Raw genomic sequence first — 15,897 nt, 5'->3', positions numbered from 1 at the left:
TAAGATATTTTGTCTTTTATATGCCAGATAGCTACAGTTCAAAACAACCTGGGACACTCAAATTTAATCTATGCACTGTGGGTGCTGATTGTGACAGATGGGAAATTATTTTGAGCTTACAGACGTAATATCATGCAGAATTAACATGGCGAGGTAACAAACTCTTTAGAACAGAGAACACCTTCTCTGAACTAGAACAACTTTAACCGTGAGAGAAGACGTGCGTCCGACTTACTCTGTTGTTGAAGATCTTCAGGCTGCAGCCCGACGGTATCTTGCAAACAGTGGTTGGATGGAACTGGTGAGAGTGGTTGCAGTTCCTACTCTGTACAAAGATGGCACTGTCACTGAGGCATTCAGCATAGACTTCACCTCCAACGTAGTACAGGTGAACGCCTGCAATCGAGAAACATTGCCATAGTGTGTCATCAGCACACAAAACACATGACAGGCATTTCAGACTACGACTTAATACAACTTCAGCCCAGTCTGAAACTTATCATCTGACAGTTCGTATGTCAGCTGTCAGCGGTAGTAATTACACTGACACAGAGAATATAAAAGGTCACGGAACTCACAAGCCACACTGAAGCCTGTTTGATAAGGTAGCGTGCCACAACCCCACAACTATGTGTTCTTCTCTGCTCAGTCAATGACTCACCTTTCCCAATGTGCCGCCGTGTGTTCTCAATTGTCGAGTTGCGGTTGACGTTGGACAAGAGGCCAAGGCAGAAGCGGTTGCTGTTGTTTGACGGGTCGGTGAAGCCATCGATGACAATGCTGTGGCTCTGTGCGTGGAAGATTTCACCCACCCTCGAGTTCAGCTCATAGTAAGCAATGGTGCACCAATACTGCGGTTCTTGGTAGGTGACCGGGGACACGTCTGTTAAACATGGGAGAAAAAAAAAGGAAACTAGGTGTCACACACACACATGCACAGAGAGAGAGAGACAGAAAGGTAAGGATGGGGAGGGGGGCGGGGCTACCACTGCTGTGTGACGGCTAGCCGCATACAGTAAAAGTTTGCTAATTCGACCTCTGTTCATTCAGGAAATCGATAAATTAGACGAGTTTTCTGGTCCTGGCAAGCATGTGTATTGTTTAATAGCATCAAACTCCCGTAATTCAGCCATATTTGGCCACGACACGGCTAATTCGGACGATCCTCGGAGCATGCTAGGCACGAAGCGCCGCAAATGTGCGACACAAAGGAGCAAAAGCGGCATTCGTGAACAACCGAAACAGCCGTGGGCCTTCAGAAAGGCATGGTTGCCATCCACAATCTTACCACAATCACGTTATCAGCAACCAAGGCTTCAATGGCTGCTTCAAACTTGTTTAATTTTTGTTTTACTCGGCACATGTGAACTGCATGGGTATCTATGATCGCATCGATAGCGACTGTGGTCCAAGCTGACAAGCAGTATTTTCGCTTTCGCCACATGCCTTCAGAACTGCGTAGTCAACATCCTTTTGATCATTAGCGAGCCAGGTTTATTCAGCAGCCAATTCGCTGGTTTTAGCTAGGAGGCCGAATTGCCTAGCAAATTATGAGAAATCCTGATATAGGTGTTCAGTAGGCTTGTGTGAATATTCGAGCACTTCGAATATTCGAACGAGTATTACAGGATTGGAATTCACTTCAATTCAAATTTAAATTATTGGAAATTTCGAAGTTTTCAAAATGAACGAATTGGTGTATATATTAGTCTGCATGTCATCATCATCATCAGCCTGTCTACGCCCACTGCAGGGCAAAGGCCTCTCCCATGTTCTGCCAATCAACCCGGTCGTGTGCTTTCTGCTGCCACGTTATAGAGGGAGACAGGGGGAAACGCGTGAGGGGGAGACAGAAAATTAGGTGGGTAGATGAGATTAACAAGTTTGTAGGCTGCATGTAAACCCCTGTAAAGGTGGTTTCACTGCAGTGGAGGGGTACTATACCATGAATACACCTTTCCAGGAAAAACTCGCACTGTCACGAAGCCCCACTTCAAGGTTAAATGAACATATTACCCTCACATCGATTCATCATTTTTAAATGCAGATCATTTCTTAGCAAACCTAAGGCACTGTGAGCGTTTCTACCTAGGCATCCATCTATCAATCTATCTAGCCGCCTATGTCTGGGTGCTCTCGTGATCGCCTCCTTAGCTTGGTGTAGACCAAAATTGGCGCGGGAGGGCAAGATGGTTTGACGAATATGACCGTCTGGTCATGATATGAATAACATGAAAATCCTGTCGCGTACGTCGTCAACCCCTTTCGTCTAGACATGTGTGGCACATACCTGTATATGACGGGCCACGGTAAGTGGGTATGCGCCACAGGTGATTGAAAGTTAATATCTTCGCAGGAACGGCGAGAACAGACATTGGTAATCTAAATGCGAGAGCATAAAGAAAATCCAACATCGGCAGCGTTAATACGACGAATGCAAAGAATAAAAACCAGGATCCTAGCAGGAATCGAACCCAAGCATTCTGAGTGGCAATCAAGTACATATTCTCATTAGAACTTCTTGTTGGGCTAGTTGGTTACTCGTCATTGGAAGATACTTAGCGCAACTACCACAGAGCTACGCCACGCCTCGAAACTGCTTTGGAAAAAGACCTTATGCAAGCGTAACGTTGATGCAACGTCGATGCAACGTCAATTGTGGTTGCAGTGCTGGCTATCTAATTTTATAACAAAGCAATAAACATAACATATGTACTCCTGTGATACGGGCGTCATGTCGGGTGAACGTCAATCGTGGTTCCAGTGTTGGCACTGCTTATATAGCAGTCTATTAAACATTACATTTGTATTCCTATGATTCAGCAAGCTATACTCAAGCGTTACTTGACCCAGGAGAAATGCGCTAACGAAAGTTATGCATGATATTCCCATCATCACACCGTAAAGTGCCCTTCGTTTCAATAATACTGACGTCTGTGCTCTAAAGTGAGTGCTGACTTCACGTCAGAACATAAGTTACCCTTTAAATGCCAGTGTAGTCGACGTGCCTGGTAAGGCCACGATGTGCACGCAACTACTACGCTTACAAAAATATGTCAATCCACCTCGTAACGTTAGGCTCAAAGCCAAAAAAAAAATGCAGCATAGACAACTGCAGCAATATCAATGAAGCCAAAAAGCAGGAATACTGAAGAGATAAACAAGTTTATTAAAGTAGAGCTGATTTGTTGCTCGCTGCTGAGGGTATTATGGAAAAAGCGCAACCATGCACATCTTGCAGATGAATAGACACTTGCTGATTGCTTCACATGAAACAGATTCCCACAAGGTATGGGACCTGCCAAATTTTTTAAATTTAAAAGCTTGTTATACCGGCCTATATGCTCCACGTATAGTGAATTTTAAAACGTAACATACTTTACAAGTTATCACTTGCACAGGGGTGCAACAGCCGAAATAGGATTTGGAGCAATTTTTGGAGCAGCAAAATGTCGCTTTTGGAGCACGAAAATGCAGATTTGGAGCAGGTTACGAAAAAAAAAATACCTGGATTTTTTCAGCACAAAATCCCAAATTTGGATCAGTATAACAAAGAAGGCTTACTTTTAGAAAACATAAATATGTAAAAACCATTCAAGATCAGCTAATCCATGCACGGTGCACGTGAACACTGCTATTTCAATAAAAGCAGTGTATTGAGGCACCCTACAATGAGAACAATGACTAAGTCCACATTAGCATTTGCATGGTCTGTCAAATATTTCGACAGGCACTGCAAATGCTAATGTGGACCTGCGAACCTGGCAACCTCGAAATTTGGGAGATTCGTAAAGCAGGAGCAAGTTGGTGTGGAGAAAAAAGAAAACTGGCGTACGTTTTTGTCTTATTTGTTTCTCAAGGTCGCAGAAACGCCATACACAGCAGCTCCAAATGATAGCGAATAATTTTTTAGACGGCAGCGATCATACTAGTACTCGTAATTACACGGCATGTGCACAAATGAGTAATTAAGGAACAAAATGTGCTGCGTCCCTGACAGCTAGTACTAATAGCCCCTTCTAAATCTCAGTACACTTTTCTGCAGGAGACCAGTGTACTGTGGCAAACGTGGCCTAAAAAGCGTTCTGGGCTCAATAAAGCAAGCATCAGGAAATTTGAAAACCACTGTCCTTTTTTATTGCGATAGCAATTATATGGACACTCGACAGGTTTTTGCCGTCATGTCGTGTATAAAGTCCAAATTGATAACATCCCCCCGCACATATTATGTTCTACCGCGGGTAAAAGCGCGCGAGTTAGGGTGACGAACGCGGCTGAAGCAGAAATCAAATGAGTCAGCCCATCTCCATCTCTCGGAGGGCACATGCGATAACACCACTCCGCTGGGAGGCCTGCCATCGAAGCAGAGAGGAAACGACCCGTCCGTCTTGAACGTGCATGAAAAGATGTGAGGGGAGTGTCGCTCGAGCAGCAACCTTGAGCTTTGGTTCTAAGGGCTCGGCAGCGATCGCTATCTCGGCAGCCATCAGCGTGCTGCGCTCTCAATGCGAAGACACTGTGCAGAAAAAGCATCTTTTACTGGAGCAGCCGTGTTGTCTTACACCAACGTTTTGTAGAGTTACGCGAGATCGGACACAAAAGAGTTTGCTGCCAGCCTCAATTCATATACATAACATTACAATTTATTGCTATCGCATTCATTGCTTCGTTCTTGCGGTGAAACTGTGACTTTTTTCTTTTCTTTCGCTGAGGGGTTAGGGTTAAGGTCTGCGCATCTGTATTGGATGATGATGCCCACACTGCAGATGACCAACGCGGCCTCCATTTCTCGCTAAAATTTGCACAACTGAGAAAATTTTGAAGCTGTTCAGGCATTCTGGCGCAGCGTGGCGCAATTTCAACAAATTTCACGGTTTTGGCTCACCTTGGTGCAAAAAAACGCCAGGCCTGCGCTGAAACCGCAGCACAGTCACAGCGAAAGCTGGAAGAGCGGCAATTCTAGAGCCCGTTGTAAGCTCTCTTGTGGATACTTAAACAAGTACACTACCAAGGCACCCACTACGCCATAAATCAAAATTTTTTTGAAGTTGGTAGGAACCTACTAAGCCATTATTCGTCATTCTGCGGAGAAGCGAGGCACCAGCTACACGTCCGCAAGGCATTATGTGCACTTCATTGATGCCACGACTGATGACGATGAAGAATTATGGCTCAGCCCTTTGTAATGAGTTGGAAGCTTTAAACAGCCCACCAGTTATGTAATTTGCATTGGGTGACGCCCGGTCGCTATTTCCCTCTCCCGTCATGCTGTATAACATACGTTGACGTGGGAGAGAGACGGGGGGGGGGGGGGGGGGGGCGAAGAACTTTACTGAGACCCCGAGGAAATGGATCATGCGCTTATGGGCTTCCTTGACAACCAATACAAGTGCACTTGCGAGGAACCCACTACGCTATAAATCATTGTAAAATATAATTTTAATGAGACCCCGAGGAAGTGGATCATGCGCTTATGGGCTTCCTTGCCAACCAATACAAGTGCACTTGCGAGGAACCCACTACGCTATAAATCATTGTAATTTTTTAGAAGTGGGGCAGCAGACACTGTGCCATTTTTCGTCATTCTACGGAGAGCGTTGGTACCTGCTAAACCCATGTAAGGCATTATGCGCACTTTGTTGATGCTGTGCCTGATGACGATGAAGAATTATGGCAGAGTCCTTTGTAATGGGTTGGAAGCATTCAACAACCTACTCGTTGCGCAATTCGCATTGTGTGACGCCTGGTTACAGAATTCGCGTTGTGCGACACTTGGTGCTTATTTTACTCTTCTACCACGCTATATTGCATATGCTAATGTGGTTCCTTCCAGACATGAAGCCTGTATAGGACCTTTTTGCAAAGCAGCTTCAAGCACCGGCATGGCTCAGAGGTTGAACACTGGGCTGCCACGCAGAGGGCCCAGGTTCGAACCTCGTTCCATCCTGGAATTTTTTTCTTATTTAGTTTTTTTCTTATTTCGAGCGATACTGGTTGCGGACACCGGCGGCGGCGGCGGCGGACAACTACGGCGCCAAAAACGGCTGGTGAAATGATCTCATAACAGCTTTCGCTGTAAAATAAGGAATTGTATCAAATTGGCGCAATTGGCGCAACTGTTGCACCCCTGCTTGCATTATACCGAGAGTCAAATCCTGCTAGCATTCAAAGTTGCTTCCACTTCCTTTCAACCAAAAAGAATGACATTTGCACATGCCTTGTTTCAATTTAAAAAAAATATTGTGCAGGTTAGTTGGGTCATGACAAATCCGCTTATTTTTCGTTATGTGATATTTACTATGTATTCGAATGCGATTGAAAATTATGTAACCAGATCACTATTCACTTCGAATTCGATTTGAACCTAAAATTTACTATTCGCACAAGCCTAGTGTTCAGTCAAAGATTACATTATGGCCTTGTTTATACCTTTGTGAAAAAAAGAAAAAAAAAGAAAACACAGCAAAAATAATGTCTTATCCAGAAAAACGTACAATCACCGTATTTACTCGAATCTAACGCGCACTTTTTTTCCGGTAAAACAAGTCCAAAAATCGCATGCTCGTTAGAATCAAGTACCGAAAAAAAAAAAAAGAAACTCGGTTATCGTATTGCCATCGGCATTTTAAAATGGCTGCCTCCTACGCGCCTTGGCCATTTCTGCCATTATTGTTTCAGTTCGTACGTGTGCTGAGGAGATTGTCATCCCGTTCTGCGTTCGCATCGACGGCATAGAAGTGCCAACTCTAAATGCCCGACGAGTGCACCACGATGCAGCACTTAAAAGAATAGTTATTACATGTGCTGAGACGGGCGGAAATCGGGCTGCATCGAGGTCGTTCGGAGTTCCCGCAACGTGCATGCGAGACTGGCGCAAATAGAAGCACAAGATTTTTTACATCAAAGCTTCACGAAAAGGTTTCAGTGGACCAAGGCAGGACGGGTTTCCCAAAATCGAAGACCTTTGACAGCGACAAGGAGTTGTCCGACAGCGACGAGGACTGATCCATCATGTGACTCGTATCGCCGCCGTAGTGGTGACAGCTTTAGCGGCAAGGCCTGCTTTTTGACTTTGTGTTTTACTTTTTTGAAACTTTAGTTCTTTAAAACCCAAATACTTGTTCTTATGAATGTGCGAAGTTTGACTCCTACGGACTTTTTTGTTCTTTTCTCTCACGAAAAAATGGGTGTGCGTTACAATTGATGTATTACCTTTTTTTTTGGTGCGCAGAAAACGGGTGCGCATTACAATCGAGGGCGCGGTAGAATCGAGCAAATACGGCAAGTCTCTAAAAAAATCACAAGTTTCACCTGAAAAGCAAAGCACTAATAGAGAAACCATATTGGTGTTATTTATTATTGCACAAAGTTTTAGGCAAGTACTTTTACCAACAGCGTGAATTGCAACGTGAGCTTATTCGCTAAAGCATGTTGTAAAGCACCCAAAGACAGGGGTTCACTCGATGACCACAAGCACTAGTCGTCACGACGTTGGCAGCGCCAGGAGCTGTGACCACTCGTGCTGTCCTTTGCTTCAATATTTAAACTACGCCTTGTCTTCAGGCAGGTAACAAATATATACACTCAAACCTCATTATAACAAAATCACATCTGCCATGAAAATAACTTCGTTATACAGTCGAAACCCGCGATAACGAAATCCCGAGGGAACGAAATTCTCACCGCAACGAAATATTTTCGGAACACCGGCGAACGCCCATAGGAGTCAATGCATTTCGTAACTCGAGACTACGAAAGATATTCATACCGCAGTCTCTCATTAACGAAATTTTTTAAACACGAGTGCGCAAATAATCTACTCTTGCAACATTACCTACACTCGAAAACTGCTGAAATGCATTCATGCTACACTTAAATTGCGCAAAACTATCGCTACAGCGCACTTGAGAAGCAGCCGCCGTAATTGTTTACAAAAAAAAAACATAAAACTGATGTCAATGATGATGATGATGATGGCTTGCCGAAACACCTGCTCGTTATCGCGGACTACGCAGCCAAATCCGCATTCCTCATGGAGTTTCGTTTGTTGGCTTGCCTCTATGCTTGGCTTTGTCGGCTTTGTGCACACATTGTCGCGTGTGTGGAGCCATTTCTGGAGCGTTTGCTTGGTCGCTTAGTGCAACGGGAACTGTGTGTTGCGATTTCTTCATCCGATTTCGCTTCCTGCGAAGATTCCGCCTCCAACGAAAAAGCGGAAATTCATTACGCTGGAAGATAAGACTGCAATCATCAGTGAGGAGGAAAAGGGAAGGAAGAAATGGACATCGCCGAAGAATTCGGCGTTGCGTGCAGCTCGCTGTCCACAATTCTGCACTGATCCGCGCTGATCCAGCGGAGCCGGAAGAACATTCGCTTTTAGGCGCACTTGACGACGGTACTGGTGACAGCGCAGTGCTGCCGTCACTGACCAGTGCATGGGGTGAATTTTGTGCCATGGCAAACGGGATTCCCGACAATCGAGAGGCATGAAATTGCTGCATGGTAAGGCCCGACAAAGCAAACTTACTGGCCTTTTTGTGTGTTTTTTGTAAATTCCATATATTTTCTGCTGCATTCTCGCGCCAACGAAATTCCCGCAAGAGCGAAATTTTGTGCTTTGCCCGCCGATTTCGTTATTGCGGACTCAACTGTATCCGAAAATTTGTTATAATAAACGTTTATTTTTAACACTGTATCTACTACAAAACTATTCTTCATTTACTTCGTTATAACCGATAATTCGTTATATCCATGTTCGTTATACAGTCGAACCCGGTTATAACGAACTGGAAAGCGTCGCGAAAAGTGGTCGTTATATCAGTAGTTCGTTGTATATGGACTCGCCCTTAAAAACGTGCGCTTAGCGGCCAAGCCATTTTTTTTTCTTTGTGCACTTTTATTAAAGTGCTAACAATTCCTTCGGTGACAAGCTAAGCCTTTCCGCGTCGTGAAGCGACGCCCGCTGCGTGCTCACGAGTCAATTAACTGCCTTTGCAGTGAAGCGACAACGTTTCATTGAACCGCAGTACCGCTACGTGAAGCCTATCATCCCTGGCTAGTTGCGTGCAGCGCGTCGCCTACTCGGCTCGCGGAGTCGCTGCCGGGCCGCTTGCTGTATGCCGTATGCGTGCGTTTGTACATTCGCGCTTGCTTCACTCCGGACCGTGCACGGCTGCGGCGACTAGCCTCTTCGTTCAACGCGGCGAAAACAAGCATTTTCCAAGCAACCCGCACTCTACGTCTCCGCGATGCTCTCGTGGCCCTGCACGACGACGCGCGGCGCACTTGAGTTGCCACCTAGTCAAACACGCAGTATATGCTCGCTGTCAGTGCATCGACGTTTCTCGGTGCCCGCGCCGCTCAACAACAGCGAGCTACTTTCGTTTCTACAAAGCGATGCACACTTTAAAGCTGTCTCGCACGACGCGGCGGTGGCGAACTTGCGAACGGCAGCATGGCTAAGCATGGCGCGCTCGTACCGCCGTCAATCCGCAGTGTACGGCGTACGCCACACGCGCAGCCGAGCAGATATCTACAGATGACCGTGATAAGGTTGTCGGCTATAAGGCATAATGGCACGTTCATCGACGGCCGGCACCTCGCCTTTGCTCTTTTCTGATGCTTATCCGCGAAGGCACCGCCGCAATCGCGCTGAAGTCGAAATCACCGATCGACCGGTCTCTGCCGTTACCGGAAAGACGTATGACTTTTCGCGGCACCTTGTGGCGTCGACGAGTTTAGGGACGCAGTGAACCTTTTTGCGATGGAAAGTTATCGTGGTTATCACTTCTTGCATATATGCCTTCTTGCGTTCCAAGGCATTGTTTGGTTCATCGCAGGCGATCGTAGCTGCAGAGAACGGCTTCAGCAAAGGTTACTGTGCGAAAGCTGACATCAAGGCTTCATGCTGCCTACTATTTTTTTCCCTCTGCCATTCTACCACTGAAGAAACGCCTGGAAAGTGAGCGACCTCGCTCGCAGCGTCCGAAATCTGCGTGCGGTGCTTGCCGATCTGGGTATCGTAGTTTCGAGTAAACGGGAGCGGGGCACGCGCGAGCACGCGCCCTTGTCACGCTTCAGAAGGCCTGTTTTAACTTTTTTTCGCTTCGTATGCACCATATTTTTACCGCGACCGTGTCTGAAGTGTTCGTTGTAAAAGTAGGAGGCTTTGAAAAATGTTCGCTATATCTGGATGCAGCTTCAATGGTTAGCATAGGAAAATCGTAAGTGCACCCAAATATGGTCGTTATAACCGATAGATCGCTATATGTGGGATCGTTATAAGTGGGTTCGATTGTATCTAGGTTTGAGTGTATACATATAGTTCACACCAGTTAACTGGGGTTCATCGGAACGGAAGTTAGTGTGCCCATCTAACTAGGTATTACGGAGGTTAAAGGGGTCATGAACCACTTTTCCAATTAATGATCTAATGGCCTCAGTATCGGAGTGTACTGCCTCCCGAATCGATTGCCGCAAAAATTTCTCGAATCCGTCAAGAATCAGCGGAGTTACGGGGGTTTGGCGCACGCTCCCAGCGCTTTCTCTCTTTTCTCGTGCCGACGAGCGCACTGGAAGCTAGACAGGGAGGGATGGCATGGGGGAAAGAAGTTACTCCAGCGCGCGTCATGAAACGCGATCGCTCTCCCGCTGTGATTCGCTTGCGCGAGTGCGGCTACCGTGTACTGAGGAGTGCGGCGCCGGCAAGTGGCGGCACCCCGCGGCAAGAAGCGCATCTGATCCGAACGCCGCTCTCGATTTACGTCGGCTATCGGCCAATAAGCATGCTATGTCTCTTGCGACGTACAGCGGACAGACGCCCCGCCCACCGACGAGAATGAGAACCGGCCTCTGTTTGAAAAGAGGGTGCCTGGGGAAACGGCAACTTCGCGCTCCGCTTGTGGCCATTACGCGGCGCGCACGACTGTAATATTTGGCAGAGCAGTTCATAGCCGTGTCAGCTTTCCGCAGGATGTGTTTTTTCAATCAGCCCAAGGGGTGCTTCATGACCCCTTTAAAGGGGTGATGAACCACTTTTCCAAGTAATGATCTAATGACCTCAGTATCGGAGTTTACTTCCTCCCGAATCGATTGCCGCAAAAATTTCTCGAATCCGTCAAGAATGAGCGGAGTTACAGGGGTTTGGCGCACGCTTTCGGCGCTTTCTCTCTTTTCTCGTGCCGACGAGCGCACTGGAAGCTACACAGGGAGGGATGGCACGGGGGAAAGAAGTTACGTCAGCGTGCGTCATGAAACGCGATCGCTCTCCCGCTGTGATTCGCGTGCGCAAGTGCGGCTACCGTGTACTGAGGAGTGCGGCGCCGGCAAGTGGCGGCACCCCGTGGCAAGAAGCGCATCTGATCCGAACGCCGCTCTCGATTTACGTCGGCTATCGGCCAATAAGCATGCTATGTCTCTCGCGACGTAAACAGGCAGATCCGCGACGTCAACGGGCAGACGCCCCCCGCCCACCGACGAGAGTGAGAACCGGCCTCTGTTTGAAAAGAGGGCGCCTGAGGAAACGGCAACTTCGCACTCCGCTTGTGGCCTTTACGCGGCGCGCACGACTGTAATATTTGGCAGAGCAGTTCATAGCCGTGTCAGCTTGCCGCAGGATGTGTTTTTTCAACAAGCCCAAGGGGTGCTTCATGACCCCTTTAAAGGGACCCTGCAACACCTTTCTTTGTTATATTGGAATAGTCCCATTATTGACGTATGACTCTTCACGAGCCATATGCCGCAAAAATTTTTCGAATCCGTCAAGTCTAAGTGGTGTTACCAAATTATAGAGATCACGTTCCGCAGCTTTCTCTCTCAACTCAATGCAGCGAGCGCGCGGAAAGCTGCGCGCGGCGTGAGGGGAGGGAGGGAGGGCGGAGGTGCGAGGAGGCGACGTCAGCGCCGGCGGCATTTTTTTCATTTTTTTCTCTCTGGCGTCTCGGCGCAACCACGTGGTCTGTGCCGCCACTTCCGGTCGGCTTGCGTCGTTCTCGTCGAGCGAAGTCGATCGCACTGTGTATCGCGCGTGCTTGAAAACTGCGCGTCGGTTTGGTAATGTTGGGTGTGCACCTCGAACGCCGTAGTGTTTTCATCGCTCTGCCAACCATGGAAGCAAACGTGCGCGCTCGTTTGGAACGAATGACAGCTGAGATCGGTTTCGGCCCATACTCCAATACACCGCCTCGTAATACGGCACTGGCAGACGACCCCGAAGCGCCGCTATTACCGGACGCCAGCATTGTTATCGGAGACATGCTGCACGGCTGCATCGGTCGGTCGTGAGAACGTGCCGACGATGCAGTTCTCAGCTGACGAGGCAACACTCGAACGGCTGCCACTCTCAACGGCAACCGGCGATGGTCAAAAGCACAGAAATATTCACGTTTTCGGCACTGCGCATGGCGAAGAAAACGGAACCACACAACTACGAGCAGACGAGCTGTCGGTGAGACCGGAAGTGCTAATATTAATGTTTGTTCGGTGTTTTTAACGCGATAACAGAACATAAACATACATATTATCTACTTATTGAACTCAAAATTAACAACGATAGTAATAATGAGGGTGTTATCGTGATTATAACATCAGCCAATGGTGGAACTGCCGACAATCGCGTCATATTTTGCGGAATAATACATCATTTGTCGAGAGAAGAGGGAGCGATTTTCAGCTGACTTTGAGCATTTATTGTAATTTCCAGGCCGTGCGCATCGCTATAATATTTGGCTCGCGTGTTCTCGGGAGCCTCGACTACCGATCGGCGGCGCTTTTTGAGCATGCTCGAAAAGTGTTGCAGGGCCCCTTTAAGGGCAGGTTCCCCGTGGTTTCGTGGGTGGGGCTTCTACTGAATTCTTTTGATGTAAGCTAGTATACTTTGATATGCTGGTCATTTGATATGAGGGATACAGGCCTCAGGTAGTATGTTTCACTGCACAAAGGTTCTTACTGCTATCGGTATGCTTCACTGCATTACGGAGACGCCTTGCAGCAGGGTTCCTAAAGCAAATTGGCCATCTTGAAGCGCAGCTAAGATCCCTGCTGCATGAGCCATACATATTTTAAACATGCACATTGTTCATTTATCCTCCAAAGCATGCAACTGCCTTCAGAAAGAATGCCTTATTTGGCAGCATCAGCCAAAAGGGTGCTGTTTCGATGGCCTGAACATTGTCGATGACATGAGAACTGATTCAATGGTTCACTATATCGCTTAAAGCAGAGCCCACAGAGTGAATACCACCAAGAACGAGCACTCACCAGGAGGAACAGTCGATGTGTCCATTGATTGGGGCTGGTCATCAGTGGCAGATTGACTGTCGTCCTGAGCTGAATAAGCTGGCGGAGGAGTGTCTGCTGCACAGGAAAACAAGCACAGAAATGTGTTCGTCAGCCATGTCCTCGACAAAACGTCAAGCGCAATCGTCACTTCACTTGTCGCAAGGCATAATATCTGAAGTACGTTTGGTTGTCAGGGGCAGCCAGACAATCTTTTTGAACCAACAGCAATATGCCCTCACTGCTTAAAAAACTATGGAAATCACTAAAATGCATCTAGGTAACGAGAGTGGCGAGCAACTTCAAAGCCATGCCTTGACCATATGTAACAGTTTTAGCAATTTAATCTCATCTGACTCAAACCTACAACGATTATTACATGAATAAAGATAAGATGCCATCATCATTACTGACCTGTTTACAAAAGTTATGGCATTATTCAAGACAAAATTAGAGTGCTCAAAAATGCCCTCTTGAAAGGAAATATGAAGGCCCAAGTGGGTGACAATGGCAAGTAGAGAATGCACAGACATAATGAACTTTGCAAATGCTGTAAGCACATATGACCGTATGCAATTTTTGGAAGCCTAGCCATTTTTATTTGCATCAGTTCCAATAACAAGTGCAGGATGAGGAGCGGAGCTCTCCTGCTCCCGCTACACAGATCTTCTTTTAAGTGACAGAGAAGATATCTTATTGAACCTCTGCCCGTCCAACTCTTCTTCTTTCAGACACGCTTATGTGTTTCAGTGCTTAGTGGTTCGTTTCTTCATTATTGTTGCATGCCTTTGTACAGTTTGGTTGCCCATATAGATGTTTCAGTTCTTGCCAAATAACCTCAGGAGCCAGACTAACTGTTCCAACTTTACTGCTTCGTGCTGTCCCATCCACACATTTTTGACGTGCAAGTGCAACCCAACTAGCCCAGAGACATGTGTTGTGGAGCTGGACGTGGTCCCCACTTACCAGGCAATCCAAACGGGCTGTTAGGAGCGGAGCTGCCAAGGCTGGGGCCTGGTGAGGGAACGCCTGCAGCTGCATTGGTTCCCACTGCAACTGCTACCCCCGTCGTGGCAGAGGATCCCGAAGTGGCTGCACTGAAGCCTTGTGCAGAGAAGCTGACGTTGTGGGGCATGCCAGACTCAGCCACTTGTTGGAAAACCGGGGGAATCATTGTGTGGCCCCCCGGAGGGTACTCGCTGTGACGGGGAACCAGCACCGGCGGCAGAACTGCGCAAAAAGTTTGATCAGTCCTTGTGCGGCATGTTTCTTGACAGACTGCGGAAAGTTTGTTTTGGTTAGGCTGACTGCATGGATTCCGTAAAACATGGCTAGACACAGCAACACTAATGGCACATGGGACAAATGAAAGGAAGAGATGAAACATTCAAAAGTTGACAAACGCACTACTCTCTAAAGAAAGCAGGCTTCTTTCACAAGTACGATCAATGCCGTAGTCAAGATTAGGAGTAACAAGAGTACTGAAGGAGGTCACACGATCTCCAATACAGACACGTAAACTACGGTACAGAATATGCGTAAGCTCCAAATTGTGTACCGTAAAATCCCGAGCAAACGCTCATACTCAATCAAGCTCCCCTTCTTCTTTTCAGATTTCAAATATGCGCCAATGAACGAGCAAGCCCCCCCCCCCCCTCTCGCTTTTTTTTTTTCAAACCATTCTCCGCTACAGAATCCTGCAGCAGTGGTTCCTGGGAACCCAAGTTCTGAGAGTCTTTAGATGTGTGCACGACTTTTTAGTACTTGTACAGTGTGGTGCTTCGGGGTTACATTCTGAGTTGTCACAAATTGTCGGAATATTTGAAGAACGTCTTTCCCCCGTTGACACATCAAATTTCACACGAGGATTCCCTCCAGTTCAGTAAGAACAATAAATGCATGCGCATTAAATAAAGCATTTAATTAGAAGCACTTCTTAGCAGCTCTTTCACTGCCATCTTGAATTTTGGTCCGCGACCGAGCAAGGGCCCACATTCTCTGATTACCTTTCAACATAGGGGGGGGGGGGGGGCTTGCTCGGGATTTCACGGTATATCCACCAAAACAGTGCAGTGAAGGATAGAAGACACTCACCCGGACTTTCAACCCTCTTGTAGTGGTAAGGATTTATGCATACTTCCTTCTGTTTTGCTGAGAAGGGGTATTCGCAGCACTCGAGGGGCTTGAGTTCATGGTGGCTTTGCAGGTCTGGCCATCTCCAGACTCTACAGTAGATAACGTGAGGAAGGCCTTTTCGATGTGAGACCTAAGAGAGCATAAAACATAAAATGAAATTATTACCTAGCAAACAACTAATGATAAGGGTGAGAACAGACAGCCACAACAGCACATGCGAACACAGCCTCGATGGCTCTCTTGCAAATTGAGCTGTAGTACTAGCATTTGCTGGTGCAGCCCTACAAACTCACAGCTAGCTTACAACGTGGTGCCAGTATAAAGCGATGGGAAAAACCAAAATTGTGGACAACTGCTTCTCTAAACATGTGCAAGTAATTCGATTTCTACTTGAATGAGATATACAAGTGGTAACATTCATGTTGTAATCGCTGATCAGTATGACATAAAGCAAGTTCACGGCTTCACCTGCTGTAATGTACTTAC

The 15,897-nt window shown here is 47.0% G+C and overlaps 1 protein-coding gene across 5 annotated transcripts in view; it reads right to left on the bottom strand.

Annotated features, from left to right (window-relative positions):
* Window positions 1–15,897, bottom strand: part of LOC119383004 (protein mothers against dpp) — a 32,153-nt gene that overhangs the window by 8,036 nt on the left and 8,220 nt on the right. For all 5 annotated transcript variants that reach the window (XM_049412376.1, XM_037650958.2, XM_037650959.2 and 2 more), the window contains exons 3-7: window positions 15,370–15,541; window positions 14,242–14,505; window positions 13,258–13,353; window positions 662–883; window positions 236–396 (exon numbers count right to left, since the gene is read on the bottom strand). In XM_049412376.1, the coding sequence (XP_049268333.1) occupies window positions 236–396; window positions 662–883; window positions 13,258–13,353; window positions 14,242–14,505; window positions 15,370–15,541 (915 nt within the window). The remainder of the gene's footprint in view (window positions 1–235; window positions 397–661; window positions 884–13,257; window positions 13,354–14,241; window positions 14,506–15,369; window positions 15,542–15,897) is intronic.

Source organism: Rhipicephalus sanguineus, chromosome 2 (genome assembly GCF_013339695.2).
Source record: "Rhipicephalus sanguineus isolate Rsan-2018 chromosome 2, BIME_Rsan_1.4, whole genome shotgun sequence".
Lineage (NCBI taxonomy): Eukaryota > Metazoa > Arthropoda > Arachnida > Ixodida > Ixodidae > Rhipicephalus > Rhipicephalus sanguineus.
Note: the sequence above shows the minus strand (reverse complement) of the source record. Positions and strands in the feature narration are given on the sequence as shown.